General features: G+C 39.1%; 1 protein-coding gene across 1 annotated transcript in view; it reads left to right on the forward strand.

Moving 5' to 3' along the window:
• The window catches only part of tex264a (testis expressed 264, ER-phagy receptor a), a 71,147-nt gene extending 51,836 nt beyond the window's left edge, over positions 1 to 19,311 (forward strand). Inside the window, exons 3-4 of the mRNA XM_081380162.1 lie at positions 8,430 to 8,610; positions 18,448 to 19,311. Coding sequence (XP_081236288.1) covers positions 8,430 to 8,610; positions 18,448 to 18,761 — 495 coding nt within the window. The 3' untranslated portion in view covers positions 18,762 to 19,311. The remainder of the gene's footprint in view (positions 1 to 8,429; positions 8,611 to 18,447) is intronic.
• The last annotated feature ends 3,419 nt before the right edge of the window (positions 19,312 to 22,730 follow it).

Raw genomic sequence — 22,730 nt, forward strand, 5'->3', positions numbered from 1 at the left:
AAAGACAATAATTTCACCATAAATTTGCCTCGACCAGTGCTCCTCGCAAGATTTCTGATAGAGTGAAAAGAATAATCAGAAGAGTTGTCCAAGAGCCAAGGATCACTTGTGGAGAGCTTCAAAAAGACCTGCAGATAGCAGGTACTGTTGTCTCAAAGAAAACAGTAAGTAATGCACTCCACCGCCATGGCCTGTATGCACGCTCACCACCCAAGACTCCATTACTGAAAAAAAAGCATGTTGAAGCTCATTTAAAGTTTGCTGCACAACATTTGGAAAAACCAGTGAAATACTGGGAGAATATAGTGTGGTCACATGAGAGCAAAATTGAACTGTTTGGATGCCATAATACACACCATATTTGGAGGAGAAATGGCAGTGCACATTACCCTAAACACCATACAACTTGGTGTTGGCTCAAAGTAAACTTCAAATGAGCAAGTAGAAATAACTCAATGAGTTCTAACTGACCAAGTTAAATTGACTTATTCTCATAACTTAGTTAAGTAGATTTTACTTAATTCTATACAAAAAGAAGTAAATTTACTTCATACAGTATTTTGTAAATTTCACGTGTAGTATAGTCAACACTGTGACGACACTAATAATAGCTAAGCATCAAATTTGCCCTCTGAAATTGACAGAAACCTTTTGGTTTGTTGTGTCACATGGACACTGTCTGTAGGAGCAACTCTCAGACTGGCCTGTGATTGCGCTGAGAAAGGTGTGTATTGTGTAACAGCGGGAGCCCAGGGATATGAGGGAGATTGGGGATGTGCTCACCTGTGAGTGCTCACATTCTGTTTGTGGGAGGAGAAAAATCCATGGAGCAGCTGCCTGAAAGAACAAAGTCACGACATTTCCCTGGAGTATTTCCCTTCTGTCACTCTTTTCCTCGGATTCTCTCTCTCAGACTTCCTCTATATTGTATCTACATTGTGCAGTGTGTTTATAGAAACTAGCTCATTTGAGGCTCCTTATTTTTTGATGATTCAATGAGCATGCTGAACAATTAAATGTGTGTTCTTCCTAGTTTTACATATGAATAGATGTTAGTCCTTTATTATCCACATGTTGCAAAATGAGCTGCTGCTGGTACAAATATTAATGCATCATTTAGAAGCACTTTATTGTCTGCATATTCCAAGATGAGCTATTGGTACAAATATTAATGCATTTTCTATCATTTGGAGCCACATTAATTAACTCTTAAGAAAACGTTTGTGGTCCAGGTTAGAAAAACCAGTTAGGTTTAGGCACCCTCACATCCAAATTGAGAATGTGTAATCAATTTAGCGTTACACTTGTCTCTCTCTCTCATGTTATTGTCTTGATCTTTCTGTTTTACCTCTGATTTTTTATTATGTATTGTCAGGTTTTGCATACATGGACTTGGAGCCAAAAGATCCTTTGTTTTATCAAGCCTTTATCAATGGTTTTGTGGCTTGTTGTGTAAAACTCTGTGCTGTGCAGTCCTTTACACGTCCTGCTGAGTTTCATCCGTCACCACTGGAGCGAATGTTTCTTCGTCTGGCATTCCACGTGACTAGCCTGTCATGCTCCCCCCTTTTCCATCTCTGTGTCCAGCCTCACAATCACAACACTCTTTGACAGCAAACAGGAAGGGATTCAACACTGATGTCTTAATACAGGCCAATAGCTTGAGGGTCTTACTCATAGAACGTGGCTGAAGAAGGGATGCTTTCAAAAATAAAACACTTGATCAGCATTTAAACCATAATATCATGAACAGACAGTAGCTTTTACACTTTGAGGACAAAATATTTACATGCATTAAAGGTTGTATCAGTGATTTCAGGCCCCCCCAAAAAATGATCACATTCATCTAATCTTTCCTAACGATCCGCTAGCTGCCCGCCCCATAAGCATGCCGTCAAAAAACTGCGTCTCTGTAGGCAGCCTAGGCTCTGAGATCTGCACACAAAAACAATTGGCTTCACCAACCACTCAAAACCAAAACAAATAGTGTTCCAACCAATCAACGACAGGGGGAGGGTGTTGTGAGGTATTGTGCTTGTGCACGGCTGCACGCAAAGTCAGAGCTGAAGAAAAAGCTGGCTCAAAACCTCACAACACCCTCCCCCTGTCGGTGATTGGTCGTAACACTATTTGTTTTGGTTTTGAGTGTTTGGCTAAACCAATTGTTTTTGTGTGCAGATCTCAGAGCCTAGGCTGCCTACAGAGACGCAGTTTTTTGACGGCATGTTTATGGGGCGGGCAGATAGCGGATCGTTAGGAAAGATTAGATGAATGTGATAATTTTTTTGGGGGCCTGAAATCACTGATAAAACCTTTTAATGCAAACGCCAATTTGTCCATATCTAGCCATCCAGAATTTCACACATCTCTGTTTTGGATCTAACATCTACCATAAATTATATTTTAAAGGCAAGTTATTTGCAAAAATAAATAATTGGATTTTATATTATTACTGTACAGAAGCCACAGCAAGTTATTAAAATATGATCTGAAAAATATTGACTAGTTTTATCTTTTTCTGAACACTATACGAGTAATGTTAGATGATTTTTCCAATAAATATCATACAATTCCAATAAATAGCATTATCATTTTTTACAGCTCCAAAAACGTATAATAATAACAATAATAATATATTTCCATGGGCCCCTAGAACCCTTGTTTGAAAACCCCTGTGCAGAATGAAAATGAAACAGGCTATTTATATTCACTAGAGAATTGACAGACAGCTCCATCTTGTACAGCTCTCTTGTTACCTTGGATTTTGTGGTTGGCAGTTGGTTAGTTGGAGGGGGAAAAATGAGTGTCCTTTTAGACCTTTTCTTTTTTATATGTATAGGCTATATTTTATTCTAATGTTTTTTTTTTCTTTCATTCATGCTTCTTATTCCGGGGTTTTCTGTGTGATTTATTCTATTATTATTTATGTTTACTTTATCCAGAGACACATCTGTTCCAGACACCCACACCTCTCAAGTCAAAAGTAATGTTTAACCGCAAACATTGTGAGGTTTATTCCAATTGTTTCAAAACTATTCTTAGTGCTGTTCTGACAGTGATGGCCCTGAGTGAACAAGTTCACTATCTGTGTTTGCTTTTTTGTCATTCACAAGTTTAACATGTCCTGAAGTCATTTAATGAGAGTGCTTTTAAAGATGAAAGCTGTTTCAGACATCACATGTGCTCTACTGTGCTACACACTTTAAACAGCTTGATCTATAAAGCAGTAATTGGCCTGGACTGAGCTTGAATCATAGCTGGAATACAGGATCTATCAGGACACATTGACTTTCTCTGCACAAATCTCACTTGTCGATGAGTGAATGGATAGTTCTTTTATCTCGATGGCTGTACAGCGAGGCCTTGGACAAGTATCAAATCATCATGACCTGTTTAAAGTTTGAAGCTTGTTTCAGCATGTATAGATATTCTTAATGATATTCCATTAAACTTATTGGATAGAGTTGGGCCGACGCTTTGTGTTTAACTCTTGGTACATAACAAATTGGAGAAGTGGTGCTCATGTGAATCTACCCTCTTCACTAATTTCTTGTCCTGTCTCCACTATATCTGTCTCAAAAAGAGCTCAACGCTTCCTAGTGTATGAAAATACAATTTGTTAAGACCTGTACAGCCTGAAATGGTTCTGGCCTAAGATGGTTGGGCTGGTCTGGTTTGATTATTAGGGATGCATGATACATCAGTACTGTATTGCTCAGTGGAGATTGTAGTATAGGTTTATATGGGATATTTAATTCTGCATGTAGATGTGAATGTAGTCTTTAAAAATAATAATAATTTAATAACAGTTTAACGTGATCTTTAGAAAATCTCAGAATAATTATCCATTTTTCATATTGTATATTATGTTGTGCATTTTATTTAGCTACAGCGATATCTGGATGTCTTTGTCTATAAGGGATTTCCTGGAACGTCATAAAATATTGTGGCTTTATTAGTCTCACTTCTTTGCTACATTGTATCTCCAGTATGAATTAAACAGCCATTACATGATAGCATATTTTATGCTCCATAATGCTCCCATCACCTCATTTTGGGTATATTATATATTTAGCTTTAATATATCAACCTAATTTTCTTATCGGACCAATAAAATTTATCGGCCAATACCGATATGGCCGCCGATATATTGTGCATCCCTAATTTTTTAATATCAGTGCATCCTTATTTTAGTGGGGACTCTATATAATTAAACCAGCTAAACCCTCTTAAAAGACATACAAATCACCTTTTAAGCTGGTTTAAGCAGGACTTGCTTAAAATATGCTGTTGTTATGGAACTTGGCGAGTATTAACAACAGTGCAGCTGTTCTGTTCACTTGTGAGAGAAAAAGCCCCTCAGTCGAGCTCTCATGATTGCTTGCTCACAAAAAATGGATACTTTTCATCCTGCTGTGAAGCGACGCTTACTTTCATTATCTCCTGATTGCACCCCGTCTAGCTCAGGGTAAGTGGAGTCATGTCGACTCTTTGGGCTGGGTAACGCTCGCCCCGCGGCCACCACTGAGGGTGTGGTTTCGCATACAAAAGGGCAACAAGGAAAATGGAGCCTCGTCTCCGCATAATTAAAAATGTTCATGCCGGAAGCGTACTTTCAATTAAATCAGGCTTGGTTAATCTAGTGGCTAGTTCTTTATTTATTTTTATGATGGACGGTAAATGAAGATATTCATAGCTCTGAGAAATGGGTGACGCTGGAACCGCCAGGTGTAATTTATATACAGATGTCGCTTTCTCAACTATTTCTCAGCTGTGCATTCAAAATGATACAGGTGCCTTACCATAGAAGCATATGTATGTGTGTGTGTGTGTGTTATATTACAATACTACAGTGATATTAACTAAGGCCAATCCTGGCTTAATCTAAGCAGTCTGTGATTAGTTATACTGATCATTTAGTATATTTACTGATCATTTCAGTCACAAAGGATATTGAGGTCTTGGGTTAATTACCTTTTAAAGTGCAAATATTACCTGTGATCCCCATGACACCTACAGTAACACTTACAAAGACTTGCAAAAACTTTGCTGCTCGGTGCACCACATGGCTCTTTCATAGAGTGCAAGCTATATACAGTACTGTTTGCTTTATTAATCATTATTAAATCTCATAGTGGGTAATTAGGTTCATTATTAGATTAAACGTCATGCATGAAAGGTGTAAAAGGTGTTTATAATTCCTGTTTTTTTATATTAGTCTGCTAAGTGCTTTTTGTCTTACTGAAAGTGTCGCTCAGAGCCGTGATGGAGAGCACAAGCTGTTACACTAATGAGGTGTCTGGAAGATAGTTATTACTTTAATGCTAGTTGACGCAGTTGATGAACAGCCATCAAATGGCACTATTACAAGAGACTGAAAGCTTTGAAAGGACCCTAGTGACATGATTAGACACGTATAACCTACAGTACATTAATGCTCAGTCTTGTCGGTAAACAAACTAAAGTATTACAGACAGATTTTTGCAATTTGCCTGAATTGCTGTTTCTCACTTTGCTGTTTTGACATTGTTTTCATGGGGGCGAAAGTGTGGAGTGGATTGTCTTTGTGTGTTTTTTCTCTCACTCATTATCAGTCCTGGTTCAAGGAGATGTGCTCTCATTTGCATGTGGGCCCCCAAGGGCTGGAGTCTTTATGTGTATCAGGTGATTCATACTGCTTAGAGTAGGACTCTTTTGCCGAGGATCAGAATAAAACCAATCAATTAGCCAAGAGAAAGAGAACAGTGAAACTACTAAACACCTTCAACTTCACTTCTCTGTCTTCCTGGGTCAGAGAAATGGGGAAACATGCTTAACTCTTTCCCCGCTATTGTGGAATTTTCCGGCTTTCCGTGTTTTCACTGTTATGCGGTATAGGGGGCGCTATTAAAGATTACTGAATCTCCTGATGAAAACACATGCGAAGAAGATGCAGAAACAAGCAATATTATACTACGAGCTATAGGTCTGTGCAAGCTTGTTGATGGACTCAATCTACTCCATCTATGTTCAATGATGATCATCGTTCTGAAACCGGTCTTTGACAAAAACATGATTTTCTCAGCTTTTTGGTCAAAATGTTGCTTTTTTTATGAAACTTACCCACATTCAAGTGTTGATAATAAAAGAATACATGAAGCTAGAATAAAACTTTTTTTTTCCATTGTTGCTGTTTAAAAGCAGAGGGTCTGTTTTTTCTTTTGATATATTGCATGTCCAGATAATCATTCAACAAAGTATTCTAGGGGCCATGAAGTTTTGTGAAAATGGTCAAAAACGCTGGCGGTGGTTGGCAACTTTAAAAGAGTTAATTGTCATAAAAGTAAATGTCACAATGCACAAATTCTTAAAGGTGCAGTATGTAATATTGACAACTAGTGGTTGAAATGGGTACTGCAATCCAAATTCTAAATATTGGAGAGAGCAGTTTCCTCCTCCCCCTCCGCCTCAGACTTGACGCTAACGCGGGTTGCCAGATTGAAGACACGCAACAGGAACGAGCGCAGTTGACAATTGAAAACGACGAGACTTACATTGTATGTTGATCAGCTAATGTATTGCGATGTTTTTATTACCGAAGCCTTTTAGGTCGAGTAGAATCTGCGATCTCTGACCAAGTTTGTTTCCTGGCTTCCATGGCTACAGTACTCTGTGTTTTCTGCCAATTGGCAATCCAGGGTACCGAAATACTATTGAGTAGATTGGCAGTGATCACACAGACCGAAACAAAAACAGACATTCCAATACGGACATTAAATAACTGGCTGTATCATTGTTTTTCAGGCACGTTTCCTAAATCCCTGCAAACATATTATGGTATTTTTATGTCAAAGAAATTGCATACAGCACCTTTAATTGACTTTCTTTGTGCAAAATTATATGCAAAAAACATCTATATTATTTCGTTTTTTGATAAAAACGATCCTTCAAGGTGCTTTTTTCCAGTCCCTTAACATTTTACATTGCTAGTTAATCCATCATTTTTTAATTTTACAAGTTTGTCTTTATATATTTGTGGAGATTTTAAAATAATTATTTATTGTGACCATCAAGTTATTATGGTAATGAATGGCATGTGTCTGTTAAGTTTGCCTGTGCACATTTGTACATTTGTTTGTGTCTGGCCTGTACCTTGTTTTATTATGGCACTTGTCATTTCTATGGGCCATTCTAAACAGTGTTACTGTATCAAAACAAAGCTCTTATCATGAATAGCCTGTGCAATTATGGAAACTCTGTTTCCCGAGGGCTTGGTGGCACATAACATCCTCCACATATATAAATATATATCAAATCATTCACAGTACAAAAGGATATTGCAGCCCCTGTCTGATGTTGCTAGCATCTGCATTTATATTACCATTCATCGCAAAGTATTTTCTGCACATGTATTCTGGTTCTATAAAGGGAAACCCTAATGATGTTTTATGACATGTCATATTCAATATTCTCACATTCTTACTTTATGCATTTTAAATCTGTTCTTATCTGAATGTAATCTGGAACAATAAGCTTCTAGTTGTTGGTTACATGTGAGCTTTATGATATATCTAAAAATAAAACTAAGGCATGGCTTACTGTGCAATTGCTTTGGTAGAATGGAATTAAATGAATAAGTAGAGATTTAGAACTTCGGTTTGATAAGTGACAGTGGTTTATTTACGTCTAGATGCTTTTGACCTTTTGTTAAAACATGCTGTTATATCTAAATAATAGTCCTGAATATCTTAACGTTAGTTCACAATTTCACGCTTAGCGATTTTATTTGCACAACAGCCTGATCAGCTTGCTGTTTTGCATTGTTCTTTCAGATCATTACAGTGGCATTTGGTCTTATCCTTAATTAGGCCGCTTCATTAAAAGCAGACTAATTGGTGTAAACTCCTGCCTAGTCCAGCTGCAAAGTTGTCATAAGGATGGTGTGTTTGATCAGTAAAGGTCTGACCTAAGTTTGATTCTAATGAGGTGGGACATCATTGAAGGTCTTTTGCAGAGAACAGTGTCATTCCCTTCTTAACTATAATGAACAGAAATGATTAGTACTGAATGCATTAAAGAGCAAATAACTTGGTGTCACCACTAATTTTTCAGCCCATGGTTTGTTGTTTATAGTTATTATCTTGCCAAAAAACATTAGACTAGCCAAAACATGTTACCCAATAGAACCCCCTTTTTTCCAAATAGATTTAAAAGGAACTTTAAAAGGAATAGTTGACACATAACTGACAGTTCTTTCGTTATTCACTCATCCTGCCATTCAAACCCATGTGATTTTCTTTCTCGCATGGAACATTGATATTCTTTTTATTATTGTTTTGAAGCAGTGTTCCCTTGTGGTTTTAGCACTGCACAGGACCGAATCATGTATGCATGAGTTGTTTATATGTTAGTATGCAGCTTTATTAAATCAACTTTTTTTTTTCCTGTAGGAAAGGAGTCTAAATGCGTACCCATTCCTGGAGATATGCAAAGGAGATCTGATCCATTACATGTGTCCACTAGAGAATCCGACAGACTTCTGCGTGCCTGAACTTCTTGAGAAGAATACATCTGATGACGTGGAGGAAACAGTGGAGCATAAAGACGCTGAGGTCACAGAGTCAGGGGCGGGTATGTTACTACACTCATCAACTTAGAATGAAAAGAATTGAACTGTTCTGGCTCCAAAGCCAATTCCACTTAACGAATCTGGTTCCTTCATGACTCATCTGCTATTTTTAATAAGCATGAGCAACATTCACATTTGTTGTGAAATGAGATGAAATGTATATTTCGAACAAAACAATAACAACTCAGAAATAAATTCTAAAATGCACTGCCTGTTTGGCCACAAATCTAAAAAAAAAAAAAAAAGGTCCACATTTAACATGATTATAAGATACAATAAGATCCTTCCAAAAAGAGTAAAAAAACTCAATACTTGAAATGAATTCGCTGCGTATCCAAAAAAGGATTACACGCCGAGTTGAGTAACTATTTTAGTTGTGTAACTATATTGATTATGAGTTCTTGCATGAATTTGTTTATAAGGACTCATTCATCAGGGATGTGATTTTTCCGGATTAATCCGGAATTCCGGATTTTCCGACCTGAAAATGTGACCTACGTGAATCATGCAGATCTGTAAAAAAAAAAAAAAGGAGGGGGAGGGGGGTGGAGCATCTCACAGCCGTCACTATGGTAACCCGGGACGGAACCACAATCGCCGCGAATCGCCGTCCCCGCGCAACAGGGCCACACCAGGCGGCACGTCAACATGGTTACAGATGGCAAAGAGATGCAATCTTTCCCCGCCCAGCCAGTGCTTGAAGTGCGTCAGAAAGAGAGCGCGCGCGCGATCAGTTGTTGGTAATTTGTTGTGTAGCGTGCGCGATGCCGCATCCAATGTAGACAGCATTGCTTTTTTTTGAGGGCGCTTAACACAGCTCGTAGAAACGGGCCTGGCAGCTCGCGCCAGTTCTAGACATGGTGAAAGTTTCCTGATTGTGACGGATGGCCGAATTTACATGACACATTATAAATGAGCATTATAGTCTGCGATAGATACAGTGCCAAAAAGAAGAGAAGAGGATAAAAGGGGATAAAGACAGAGGTAAAGTAATGTAAGTTAGTGAATGAACAGTTTATCTAATTGCATAGGAGTAAGATACTATAATTTCATGGCAGTTATTTTTACCTTAAACTTAATGTTAACAGTTGTTCTGAGTTCTCCAGAGGCCCCAGACTGTGTGATTTTGTAACAATCATGTCAGTTTTAAGACGTGATTTATTATCACTTTTTTATTAATGTTTTACTCTACAGTTGTGCAGTTTTGGGGGGATACAGTACAGGCCAAAAGTTTGGAAACATTACTATTTTTAATGTTTTTGAAAGAAGTTTCTTCTGCTCATCAAGCCTGCATTTATTTGACCAAAAATACAGAAACATTTTTAATATTGTGATATATTATTACAATTTAAAATAATTGGTTTTCAATTTATTATACTTTAAATTATCATTTATTTCTGTGATGAAAAGCTGAATTTTCAGGATCATTCCTCCAGTCTTCAGTGTCACATGTGACATCCAGTCAATCACATGATCCTTTAGAAATCATTCTAATGTTCTGATTTATTATGAGTGTTGGAAACAGTTCTGCTGCCTAATATATTTGATGAATAAAGGTTAAAAAGAACTGCATTTATTCAAAATAAAAAATATATATTTTCTTATTCTTTCTTATATCTATATCTTATTTACTATCACTTTTTTATCAATGTAACACATCCTTGCTGAATACAAGTATTGATTTATTTCAAAAAAAGAAAGAAAAAAATTACTGACCCCAAATAACTGACCAGTAGTGTATATTGTTGAAAGATTTCTATTTTGAAAACATTTTCTTCTTCTTCTTTTTTTTCTTTTTTAATTTAATTTTTTTTACTTTTTATTCATCAAAGTATCCTAAAAGTATCACAGGTTATTAAAAAATATTAAGCAGCAGAACTGTTTCTAACTTTGATAATGAATCATCATATTAGAATGATTTCTAAAGGACTGGAGTAATGATCCTGAAAATTCAGCTTTGCATCACAGAAAAATAAATGATAATTTAAAGTATAGGCTAATAAATGGAAAACCAATTATTTTAAATTGTAATAATATATCACAATATTGCATTTTTTTGTTATGTTGTTATGTGTCATACTCATGACATAAGTTGGATGTTGCACATTAAGCAGTTTAAGTTTGGTTTAAAAATGTTTTAAAAATATATACTTTATTTTTCAAATTCAAATAAGTTGTTGTCATGTGTCATAAAAAGTTGGATGTTGCACTTTTAGCAGTATAGGTTTGGTAAAAAGATATTATGTTTTAAAATTCAAAAAAGTTATTTTCATTGTTGTTATAATTATTATTACTACTATTATTATACTATACTATTACTATAGTATAGTAATTACTATTACTATATTACTATTCTATTATTATAGAATGGTGTTGATGGCGCAGTGGATTAGACACTTGGCTTTGATTTCCACTGCGACACATCCACCAAATAAGTTGTCATTTGTCATACTGTACAAAAAAAGTTGTTCAAATAAGTTGTTATGGGTCCTGCTTTACTATCCATATAGATCCGCCACCAGTTTGATTGGCGTCGGCGGGGGGTCGGAGTCGGAGTCGGGGTTGCGGGGGGGGGGGGGGGGGGGGTGTCGTCTCAGTATATTTTCCTGCTTTTTTGTCCTTAGCCAATCACATGCCTGATTCATCATGTGCATTTCTTTTTTGCACTTGTAATAAAAAGAAGATTGCTAGAATCTCGGTGTGTAATCCTTTTTTTGGATACCCGGCAAATGAATTTCAAGTATTGAGGTTTTTGACTCTTTTTGGAAGGATCACAACTACCCAAATGCGTAATTTCACTGCAAATGTAAAAAATTGTGTTGAGTGAATATTTTATTTGAGCAACTTTATTGATTATTAGTATGATGATGATTAATAACAACAATAACAAAATCAACACCATCATCAAAATAATCATGAGTTTTATTTTTTAAATAATCACTAAATTAAATGTTTAAATATTTAAAGATTTAATATTAAAATAAATTAAGAGTACTAATTTATCTTATTGTTTTTAATATTATTATTTTTATTCAAGTCATTATACCTCTGTGAAATATTTGTTTACAAATTATACTTGTTTTGTATGATTCCATGATTTCAAGGCTCTGATGCATATACCTATATTATACACAAGTGTGAAAAAATGCAGACATTCCATTAATTGCCATGAAAACACTCTTGAAAAAACTCTTGTCTCTTGATTCTCATCCCTTGTCTAGTAAAATCGCAGTCTAGCAAAGAAAAATAGTACATTTAATAGTTAATTAATAGTAGTTGCGTCTTACATGCATGGAAACAGACATATGGGTCATGATGTTGCCATGTTACCCCTGCTTGGGATCCCATACCATTACCCTCATTTCAGATGTTATAAATCTCTCAGAACCTGCCAGGAACATTAAAACGACATGTGAGCGCTTGCTTGAATGTGTTCATAAGGACTCATTCATCATGTCCATTTATTCCAGAGAAATTGCACAGTATAGTCGCACCTTATCTGCCATATTATGTCTCTGCTGTGAGCTCTGTGAAACGGAGAAAAATGAAGGCGTGCAGCTCAGTCACAGCAGTAGTTGTCCACAGTTCAATCTGTGGTCAGTAAAACAAATGGCTGTGAAGATTGATGCTAAAGTCCAAGGGCTGTTTTCTGCTCTGCACAGCTAAACAGAGTCATTACTCCAGCGGGACAACAGCTAAGCTCAGTGTGTGTGTGTGTGTGTGTGTGTATGCGCCTGCAGCTCTCTTAATTAAAGGCCGTTCAATCACAGCTGCTCAGCTGGATCTGACAAGTGCAGGTTGTGAATCAAACTCCTTCATTTGAGGGATTCAGGGCAGTTCAGAACATCTCTCTTCCACCCTTTGTCTTTCTTTCCATCTATTCCTTTTCTACCCTCTCTTTCATTTCTTAACTTGCTGCTTTAACTTGAACCACTGAACCTTAGATTTACACACTGAGAAATGCCTCTATCAGGTCTTGGATTTCAGTGCAGGTATATCAAGCCCACTGGACACTCATTGGAGTTCAATGTGAATGTGCAGTGACCTTTGTTTATACCACACACAAGCAGTATATAAGCGTGCAGCAATGTACTGTAACAGGTTCAAATTGTAGGTTCAATTGCACACACACACACACACACACACACACACACACACACACACACACACACACACACACACACACACACACACACACACATATTGATTATTGCATATTAAATGTAATGTATATGGTTTTATTATACTCATTCTCACTCACACTCTCTTTTGCTGTACCTATAATTACGTAGTCCTTTCCGCTTTCAAAATCCCTTTTGTCTAAAAACATTTTACTGAACAAAAATCCTGAAGCTCAGGTAGCAATCCCACTGGACCCAATTTAGAAACTAATTCAGGCAAATGCGATTTAAGAGGCTTTCCGAGGAAAGATATGCTTCAGCTTTGTTGAGATTTCAAACCATTTGGAGAGTCTGGAAGCAATTTTTACAACTGGAAGGTCTTTCTCACATATCAAATATTTAACCGGTTAGTGCCAAAACTGTTTCTCTTTTGTTCAGTGATATACAATGGTGGAATGAAATTTGAGGCCCTTTATATACATTGAATAAGTAATTAATAAAGATGTATTTTATTTTATATTTTTATGTGTGTGCAGTATATAAAATACATTAAATACATGAAATCAAATATGTTTTCCATATTTAATCTCCTGTGGTCTGACACTCTGCGACTCAGGCAGGCCGAGATCTGTCTAGAACTGAACCCGATAATGACTATAAGGTGAGTTATTATGGACAGGAAAGTGATTAGGAAAAATGGATAGAGCTGGTGAATTAGGGACCCTCTGATCATCACATTGTACTCTCAAGTGACCATTCTCCGATGTGCCAATGATCTTTTAGAGGGTGTCATCCAAGCTGTGAACAGAGCTAATTCCAGTGTCACGGTGCTCAAGAGCACCAAGGGTACACTGTGCACAATTTGAAGGACAAGTACAGGCACATTCACCAGGACCGGAAAGCCCAGTCTAATCTTAGCAGTGCCCTTTTGGGTTGTTAAAAGGTTTCTCACATACTCCAACTGAGAGGTTATAATTAGCTGTGGTGATTTGGACAAGAATGAGTAGGTTTTAAATGAACAGTTCCCGATTAAGCATCATTTGGTTTTATACTTATATATTGCTTGCATATTAGGGCTTATATATTAATTAGGTATGTCAGTAGATACATTTATCTTGTTTAATGTGTTTATTTTGTCTTCATTTGCTATATCCAGATAAGTAAACCATCAGATTGAAGGATGATTGTCATAAAATGACCTAGTTCTGGCATGACACTCTAGATGGTGCAGGCTGGTATGATTTAGCAGCGATCACATCATTATCTACATAGCTGATTGGCTGCTGTTACATCAGCTGCCACTGAGCTGCGGCTCAACATTCAAATACTGGAAGTGTTGCTGTTAGCAGTGTGCAGAAACCCTCCACCTTCCCCAGCACCACCTGTATAGATCTGCTACTGTTAATTCATTTATGCTACATGTGCAGCAGCAGCATGTCTGTGAATGTATTGGCAGTACATGGTATTCATTACCATGCCAATCTTTCCGAGAGTTGTCATGACAGAACTGTATTTTTTTTTTTTTTATCCAGTCGAGAAACACAGTTTGCATATCATCTCACCATACAGCGGTGGCATGTTTTGACATTCCGTTCAGTCTGTATCACACAGAAACAATGACAGAATGGGACAGAGCTCATGTTTTAAAGCTAAACTGACACTGGAATGAATATTTCACTGAAACTGGCGGCGTGCCACTGTTCTCTCTGCCATCTCTGATGTAATAAGCCTGGTTTTCTTTCTTCTATTGGAGAAACAGCTAACTTGGATCACGTGTGCCTTGATAACCAATCAGTTACTGTATGAAGCAGTGAAGGCTCTCCTCTATTTATAGATTTAATATATATTTTAATTAAAATTATACAGTATACATATAAACCCCCCTTTTTTATCATTTTAAAATAATCCTAGATCAAATATTCCATGTTCCAACATACATTATTGATTGATATTGTGGCCATTCATGCAGCTTAGGGGGGAGATATTTCTGTGGTGGGCAAATGTAAGGTGTGTTGTGGCACCTAATGAGGTTTGAAAAGGTCTTCCCCTCATTGCTCCTCTTTTCTGCCTTTGTGAATCTCCACAATTAGCAGAGAGCTGGTGCTTAATTGAGATGCCATATCTAATATGTTGAGATGGAGATGATAGAGGGATCATTTCTATTCATCTAAAATAATGCTGGCAGGGAGGGACGAGAGGTTAAATTCACATGCTGTATAAAAAGAAATTAGGCAGAATGGGAAGTTTTTATTCAAATAGCTGGTATAAGACTCTCAGTGTAGATTCTTTCTTCCTTCTTCTTTCCATCCATATCCATCCTCATTGTTATTCAGTCACTTTATTTGTTCAGTTTAAGCACTTAGTTTCAGCAAGGGATTCCAGTCATGACCCTCTTAAATTGCACCTTACAAAGAGATCACGACCTCTTGCCCAAACGATTTTTTTTTCTCAGACTCAATGCCATTTAATTATTCTTCTGTCCCTTTTTTCAAGTTACCCTTCTTCCCGTTTTCAACAAAAAGCCCCTTACTCGATTTACAAAAAGATCTCGATCTGTGATTAGGCTTATGTTAAATTATATGCAAATAATCAATCTATTGACTTGTAAAGCTGCTTTGTAATGCCTTTTCAATGCTTTACTTGTCTGCCACAATAATGTAGTGTATTTGAATTATCTTAATTTGCTATTAAGCAATTAACTATTGATTAATCCACTAAATTAGCATTTTGTGTAAGTAATTCGATTTTTTAAATCTAATCAATATACGGCCATAGTAAAAAGCACATTTGCTTTGAGTCTTTGCCGTGTTTAGCATGTTTGTATAGCAACCACTAAACTCGATTCATAAAGCTGCATTTCCTCTTTAAGGAATTCCTTTTTTTTAGCCTAGAGAATCGCAGCTGTTTACCGACTTCTAACCTTTAATTCTGAGTTAAATATTTGAAATCTCTTTGGAGGTATTATTTTTTTATTTGGCACAAACGCAGCCTTTGGGGATTGTTTTAGCTCATATTTAGCGTTTTGGCAATTATAACTCTCACCTGGTGTGTGTCACGATAACAGCACAGCTTCTTGCAATTATACTGCTGTTAGTAAATGACTGTACCCCTCTGATGCTGAAATGCCATTAAAGGATCCCCAAAGGCTATCAGTGAAAACAGCAGGACTTTAAACTACCATTTTTTTTGTTTTGTTTTATAATTCAAGTTCTTCAACTCAGCTTATTTTTAATGATAGTGTACAGTATATTCACCCAGAATAGTTTCTAATGGTATCAAAGTCCCCCTGTAGTCAATACATATTTGTATCCCTTAAAACTTATCTTTGATCTCCAAAATGACATATTTAAACGTTTTTTTCATTCCTTAATATAGATTCAATGTAACTCTAAACCCTTGTTCCCTTTAGTATACGCGGATCCATGAATATGTAAATTAGCCCCGGCTCTACTCACACACACCAGCTCAGAGATCCAGTCGCTCAATTTTACTGTAGTAAATGCTTCACAATGACAAGTGGAAATACTGGTTCAATTCTGCCATATATGTTTGAACCAGAAACTGATTCAGAAGAAGTGGAAGAGTGAATTATACAGAGTCGTCTACAAGTCGATGTATCAGAATACTAATGCGTTTTATGTATCGCTGTCTACAACATCGGACATACAACGGTAATTAATATGATTAGCCTTTGGCTTGACTACGTTATAAAACAGCTAATAATGTGTTGCTAATGTTACACAAACCATGTTTGCGTTCGCCATCTCAGTCTGCCTTCAAAAAATCAGTATCCTTAGAAACGCTTTGAACATCATAGAACGTCAGTGGAAAAAGGCATATACAGAGGAAAATAAGTATTTGAACACCCTGCTATTTTGCAAGTTCTCCCACTTAGAAATCATGGAGGGGTCTGAAATTGTCATCGTAGGTGCATGTCCACTGTGAGAGACATAATCTAAAAAAAAAAAAAAAATCCAGAAATCACAATGTATGATTTTTTAACTATTTATTTGTATGATACAGCTGCAAATAAGTATTTGAACACCTGAGAAAATCAATGTTAATATTTGGTACAGTAGCCTTTGGTTGCAATTACAGAGGTCAAACGTTTCCTGTAGTTTTTCACCAGGTTTGCACACACTGCAGGAGGGATTTTGGCCCACTCCTCCACACAGATCTCCTCTAGATCAGTCAGGTTTCTGGGCTGTCGCTGAGAAACAGGGGTTTAGGTCTGGAGACTGGCTAGGCCACGTCAGAACCTTGATATGCTTCTTACAGAGCCACTCCTTGGTTATCTTGGCTGTGTGCTTCGGGTCATTGTCATGTTGGAAGACCCAGCCTCGACCCATCTTCAATTCTCTAACTGAGGGAAGGAGGTTGTTCCCCAAAATCTCGCAATACATGGCCCCGGTCATCCTCTCCTTAATACAGTGCAGTCGCCCTGTCCCATGTGCAGAAAAACACCCCCAAAGCATGATGCTACCACCCCCATGCTTCACAGTAGGGATGGTGTTCTTGGGATGGTACTCATCATTCTTCTTCCTCCAAACACGTTTAGTGGAATTATGACCAAAAAGTTCTATTTTGGTCTCATCTGACCACATGACTTTCTCCCATGACTCCTCTGGATCATCTAAATGGTCATTGGCAAACTTAAGACGGGCCTTGACATGTGCTGGTTTAAGCAGGGAAACCTTCCGTGCCATGCATGATTTCAAACCATGACGTCTTAGTGTATTACCAACAGTAACCTTGGAAACGGTGGTCCCAGCTCTTTTCAGGTCATTGACCAGCTCCTCCCGTGTAGTTCTGGGCTGATTTCTCACCTTTCTTAGGATCATTGAGACCCCACGAGGTGAGATCTTGCATGGAGCCCCAGTCCGAGGGAGATTGACAGTCATGTTTAGCTTCTTCCATTTTCTAATGATTGCTCCAACAGTGGACCTTTTTTCACCAAGCTGCTTGGCAATTTCCCCGTAGCCCTTTCCAGCCTTGTGGAGGTGTACAATTTTGTCTCTAGTGTCTTTGGACAGCTCTTTGGTCTTGGCCATGTTAGTAGTTGGATTCTTACTGATTGTATGGGGTGGACAGGTGTCTTTATGCAGCTAACGACCTCAAACAGGTGCATCTAATTTAGGATAATAAATGGAGTGGAGGTGGACATTTTAAAGGCAGACTAACAGGTCTTTGAGGGTCAGAATTCTAGCTGACAGACAGGTGTTCAAATACTTATTTGCAGCTGTATCATACAAATAAATAGTTAAAAAATCATATATTGTGATTTCTGGATTATTTTTTTAGATTATGTCTCTCACAGTGGACATGCACTTACGATGACAATTTCAGACCCCTCCATGATTTCCAAGTGGGAGAACTTGCAAAATAGCAGGGTGTTCAAATACTTATTTTCCTCACTGTATTTCATCATAACATCGTAATATACATAATTCACCTGCTATATTGCTAAACGTACCCGATTTTTGTCAAATCAACAGAAAAATATACCGGTATAACCTGGCTTCTCTTGAGACTCCCCTGCTTCAGAGGATAGTTAATGATATGCTGATATCATGTTGACATGATTGGTTACAAGGTAGTTTGTGACTCTTAAGTGTCACCGGCCCATCGGTGGGCCCACAGCCATTACATATTTAAAACAGTTAATGATTAACTGTTAATGTTAATTGATTAAACTGTTAAATATACTTTATGTTCCAGGTGAGCTGGAGCAGAAGTCAAGCTCAGTGTTCCAGGAAGTGGTTGACGAGAGCAGGGATGTGGTGGAGGCCTCTGCCCCATTGCTGGAGAGCTCTCAGCCTGGCCTGGGTGAGGAAGAGGATCCCAGCGAGGATGGGGACCAAGGGGCCAAGGGGTCCAGCGAGTCTGTAGGCAGTGGCTCTTCCTTTGAAGAGCTGGACATGGAAATGGAAGAGGAGAAAGAGGAGAAGAAAAACGAAGCAGAGGAGGAAGACCATAATGGACAGCAGAAGCCTGTGATGGTGGGAGAAACAATCGGGAACAGGGAGGAGTGAGGGATAAAGCGGATTAGAGGGAATGTGGGTGAATGATGAGCGCATATGTGAGTGTGGGTGCATGTGTGAGAGGAAGAAAGTTTGTCAGTGTCTTTGAAATCATCAAAGGCTGTTTTTTTTTTCTTCATAAGTCTTTTAGATTAACATCCTTAAATATCCGAAAAGTTCCTTCTTTGTTATCAGCAAACAAGCAATTATCCCTTTCAGAACCTTTTATTAATGACTTAATGAAATGCACATTATTCTTTGGCTTTGTATTTATTTCTATGAAAACAAATTGTATATGTTGCTTCCTCTGTTGTCTTCCCACGGTAATCATGAATTACATTCAGGCAGCAAGTAAATGAGGCACATTCTGAAAATGAGGTGACATTGTTAACGCAACTAAATGAAGCTTAATCAGACATTTTATTTCATTAACATGTTCTACAGATGATGTATTCAGTAGCGTTTGCTTCAAAACATGAATAATTCATTCCAAATGTTGTCTGTTGCTGTAGGAAAAAACTGAAAAAGAGTGAGAATAATAAAGTGCATGTTTTTATTAGTGATTGGAGTGTGTTTAATTTGACTGGTATGTATGTAATTGATCTGTTGTTGTTTTTGTTGTTGTAGTTGTTGTTTTTTAGAAAAGAGGAAATCAGTACAAAAAAGGTAGATTAAGTATACAGAAGATATTTAAGTATATCAGTATATTTTCTCTTTCTTTACCACTTTCTTTAAAAGTAACTTTGCAACTACATCAAAGTCCCTTTCAGGCAAGTCATTTCACTCGGCGGCCATCTTTGAAACACCTCTCGGGTGTAATGTGGTGGATTTTAATAATGTTGTGCTAAAGGCCACAGCATTATTAAATTTGACTTTTTTAACTATCTGATCGGAAAGCGACATTCCAGGGACCCTCCGTGACTATATTGACTCCTTGTTGCTGAGTGGTTCCTTATTTACTGTTGGAATTGTGCGTGAGGAACCCTGAAATTTCACAGCACTCGCCATGCCAGAGTCTTGTCACGTCATGGACACCACACTAGAGTCTCGACGCGTCATGGACACCACACTAGTGTCTCATCGTGTCATGGACACCACATTAAAGTCTGGTTGCGTCCTGGACACCACACTAGAGTCTCATCGCATCATGGACACCACACTAGTGTCTCGTTGCGTCATGGACACCACACTAGAGTCTCATCGCGTCATGGACACCACACTAAAGTCTGGTTGCGTCCTGGACACCACACTAGAGTCTCGTCACGTCATGGACAACACACTAGAGTCTCGTCACGTCATGGACACCACACTAGAGTCTAGTCATGTCATGGACACCACGCCAGAGTCTTATCACTTCATGCACACCACACTACGTCATGGACACCACACCAGAGTCTAGTCATGTCATGGACACCACACCAGAGTCTTATCACTTCATGCACACCACACTACGTCATGGACACCACACTAGAGTCTAGTCATGTCATGGACACCACACTAGTGTCTCATCGCGTCATGGACAACACACTAGAGTCTCGTCACGTCATGGACACCACACTAGAGTCTCGTCACGTCATGGACACCACACTAGAGTCTAGTCATGTCATGGACACCACGCCAGAGTCTTATCACTTCATGCACACCACACTACGTCATGGACACCACACCAGAGTCTAGTCATGTCATGGACACCACACCAGAGTCTTATCACTTCATGCACACCACACTACGTCATGGACACCACACTAGAGTCTAGTCATGTCATGGACACCACACTAGTGTCTCATCGCGTCATGGACAACACACTAGAGTCTCGTCACGTCATGGACACCACACTAGAGTCTCGTCACGTCATGGACACCACACTAGAGTCTAGTCATGTCATGGACACCACGCCAGAGTCTTATCACTTCATGCACGCCACACTACGTCATGGACACCACACTAGAGTCTAGTCATGTCATGGACACCACACCAGAGTCTTATCACTTCATGCACACCACACTACGTCATGGACACCACACTAGAGTCTAGTCATGTCATGGACACCACACTAGTGTCTCATCGCGTCATGGACAACACACTAGAGTCTCGTCACGTCATGGACACCACACCAGAGTCTCGTCACGTCATGGACACCACACTAGAGTCTAGTCATGTAATGGACACCACGCCAGAGTCTTATCACTTCATGCACACCACACTACGTCATGGACACCACACTAGAGTCTAGTCATGTCATGGTCACCACACCAGAGTCTTATCACTTCATGCACACCACACTACGTCATGGACACCACACTAGAGTCTAGTCATGTCATGGACACCACACCAGAGTCTTATCACTTCATGCACACCACACTACGTCATGGACACCACACTAGAGTCTAGTCATGTCATGGACACCACACTAGTGTCTCATCGCGTCATGGACAACACACTAGAGTCTCGTCACGTCATGGACACCACACTAGAGTCTCGTCACGTCATGGACACCACACTAGAGTCTAGTCATGTCATGGACACCACGCCAGAGTCTTATCACTTCATGCACACCACACTACGTCATGGACACCACACTAGAGTCTAGTCATGTCATGGTCACCACACCAGAGTCTTATCACTTCATGCACACCACACTACGTCATGGACACCACACTAGAGTCTAGTCATGTCATGGACACCACACTAGAGTCTCGTCGCATCATGGACACCACACTAGAGTCTCATCGCATCATGGACACCAAACTAGTGTCTCATCGCGTCATGGACACCACACTAGAGTCTGGTTGCGTCCTGGACACCACACTAGAGTCTCGTCACGTCATGGACACCACACTAGAGTCTCGTCACGTCATGGACACCACACTAGAGTCTCGTTGTGTCCTGGACAACACACTAGAGTCTCGTCACATCATGGACACCACACTAGAGTCTCGTCACGTCATGGACAACACACTAGAGTCTCGTCACATCATGGACACCACACTAGAGTCTCGTCACGTCATGGACACCACACTAGAGTCTGGTCACATCATGGACACCACACTAGAGTCTTATCACTTAATGCACACCACACTACGTCATGGACACCACACTAGAATCTCATCATGTCATGGACACCACACTAGAGTCTTATCACTTCATGCACACCACACTACGTCATGGACACCACACTAGTGTCTCATCGCGTCATGGACACCACACTAGAGTCTCGTCGTGTCCTGGACACCACACTAGAGTCTCGTCGTGCCCTGGACAACACACTAGAGTCTCGTCACATCATGGACACCACACTAGAGTCTCGTCACGTCATGGACACCACACTAGAGTCTTATCACTTCATGCACACCACACTAGAGTCTTATCACTTCATGCACACCACACTAGAGTCTCGTCACATCATGGACACCACACTAGAGTCTCGTCACGTCATGGACGCCACACTAGAATCTCATCATGTCATGGACACCACACTAGAGTCTTATCACTTCATGCACACCACACTAGAGTCTTATCACTTCATGCACACCACACTAGAGTCTTATCACTTCATGGACACCACACTAGAGTCTTATCACTTCATGCACACCACACTAGAGTCTGATCACTTCATACACACCACACTACGTCATGGACACCACACTAGAGTCTCTTCACGTCATGGACACCACACTAGAGTCTCGTCACGTCATGGACACCACACTAGAGTCTAGTCACGTCATGGACACCACACTAGAGTCTAGTCACGTCATGGACACCGCACTAGAGTCTTATCACTTCATGCACACAACACTACGTCATGGACACCACACTAGAGTCTCGTCACGTCATGGACACCACACTAGAGTCTAGTCGCGTCATGGACACTACACTAGAGTCTTATCACTTCATGCACACCACACTACGTCATGGCCAACACACTAGAGTCTCGTCACGTCATGGACACCACACTAGAGTCTCGTCACGTCATGGACACCA

The sequence above is a fragment of the Scardinius erythrophthalmus genome, assembly GCF_964197995.2.
Source record: "Scardinius erythrophthalmus genome assembly, chromosome: 12".
Lineage (NCBI taxonomy): Eukaryota > Metazoa > Chordata > Actinopteri > Cypriniformes > Leuciscidae > Scardinius > Scardinius erythrophthalmus.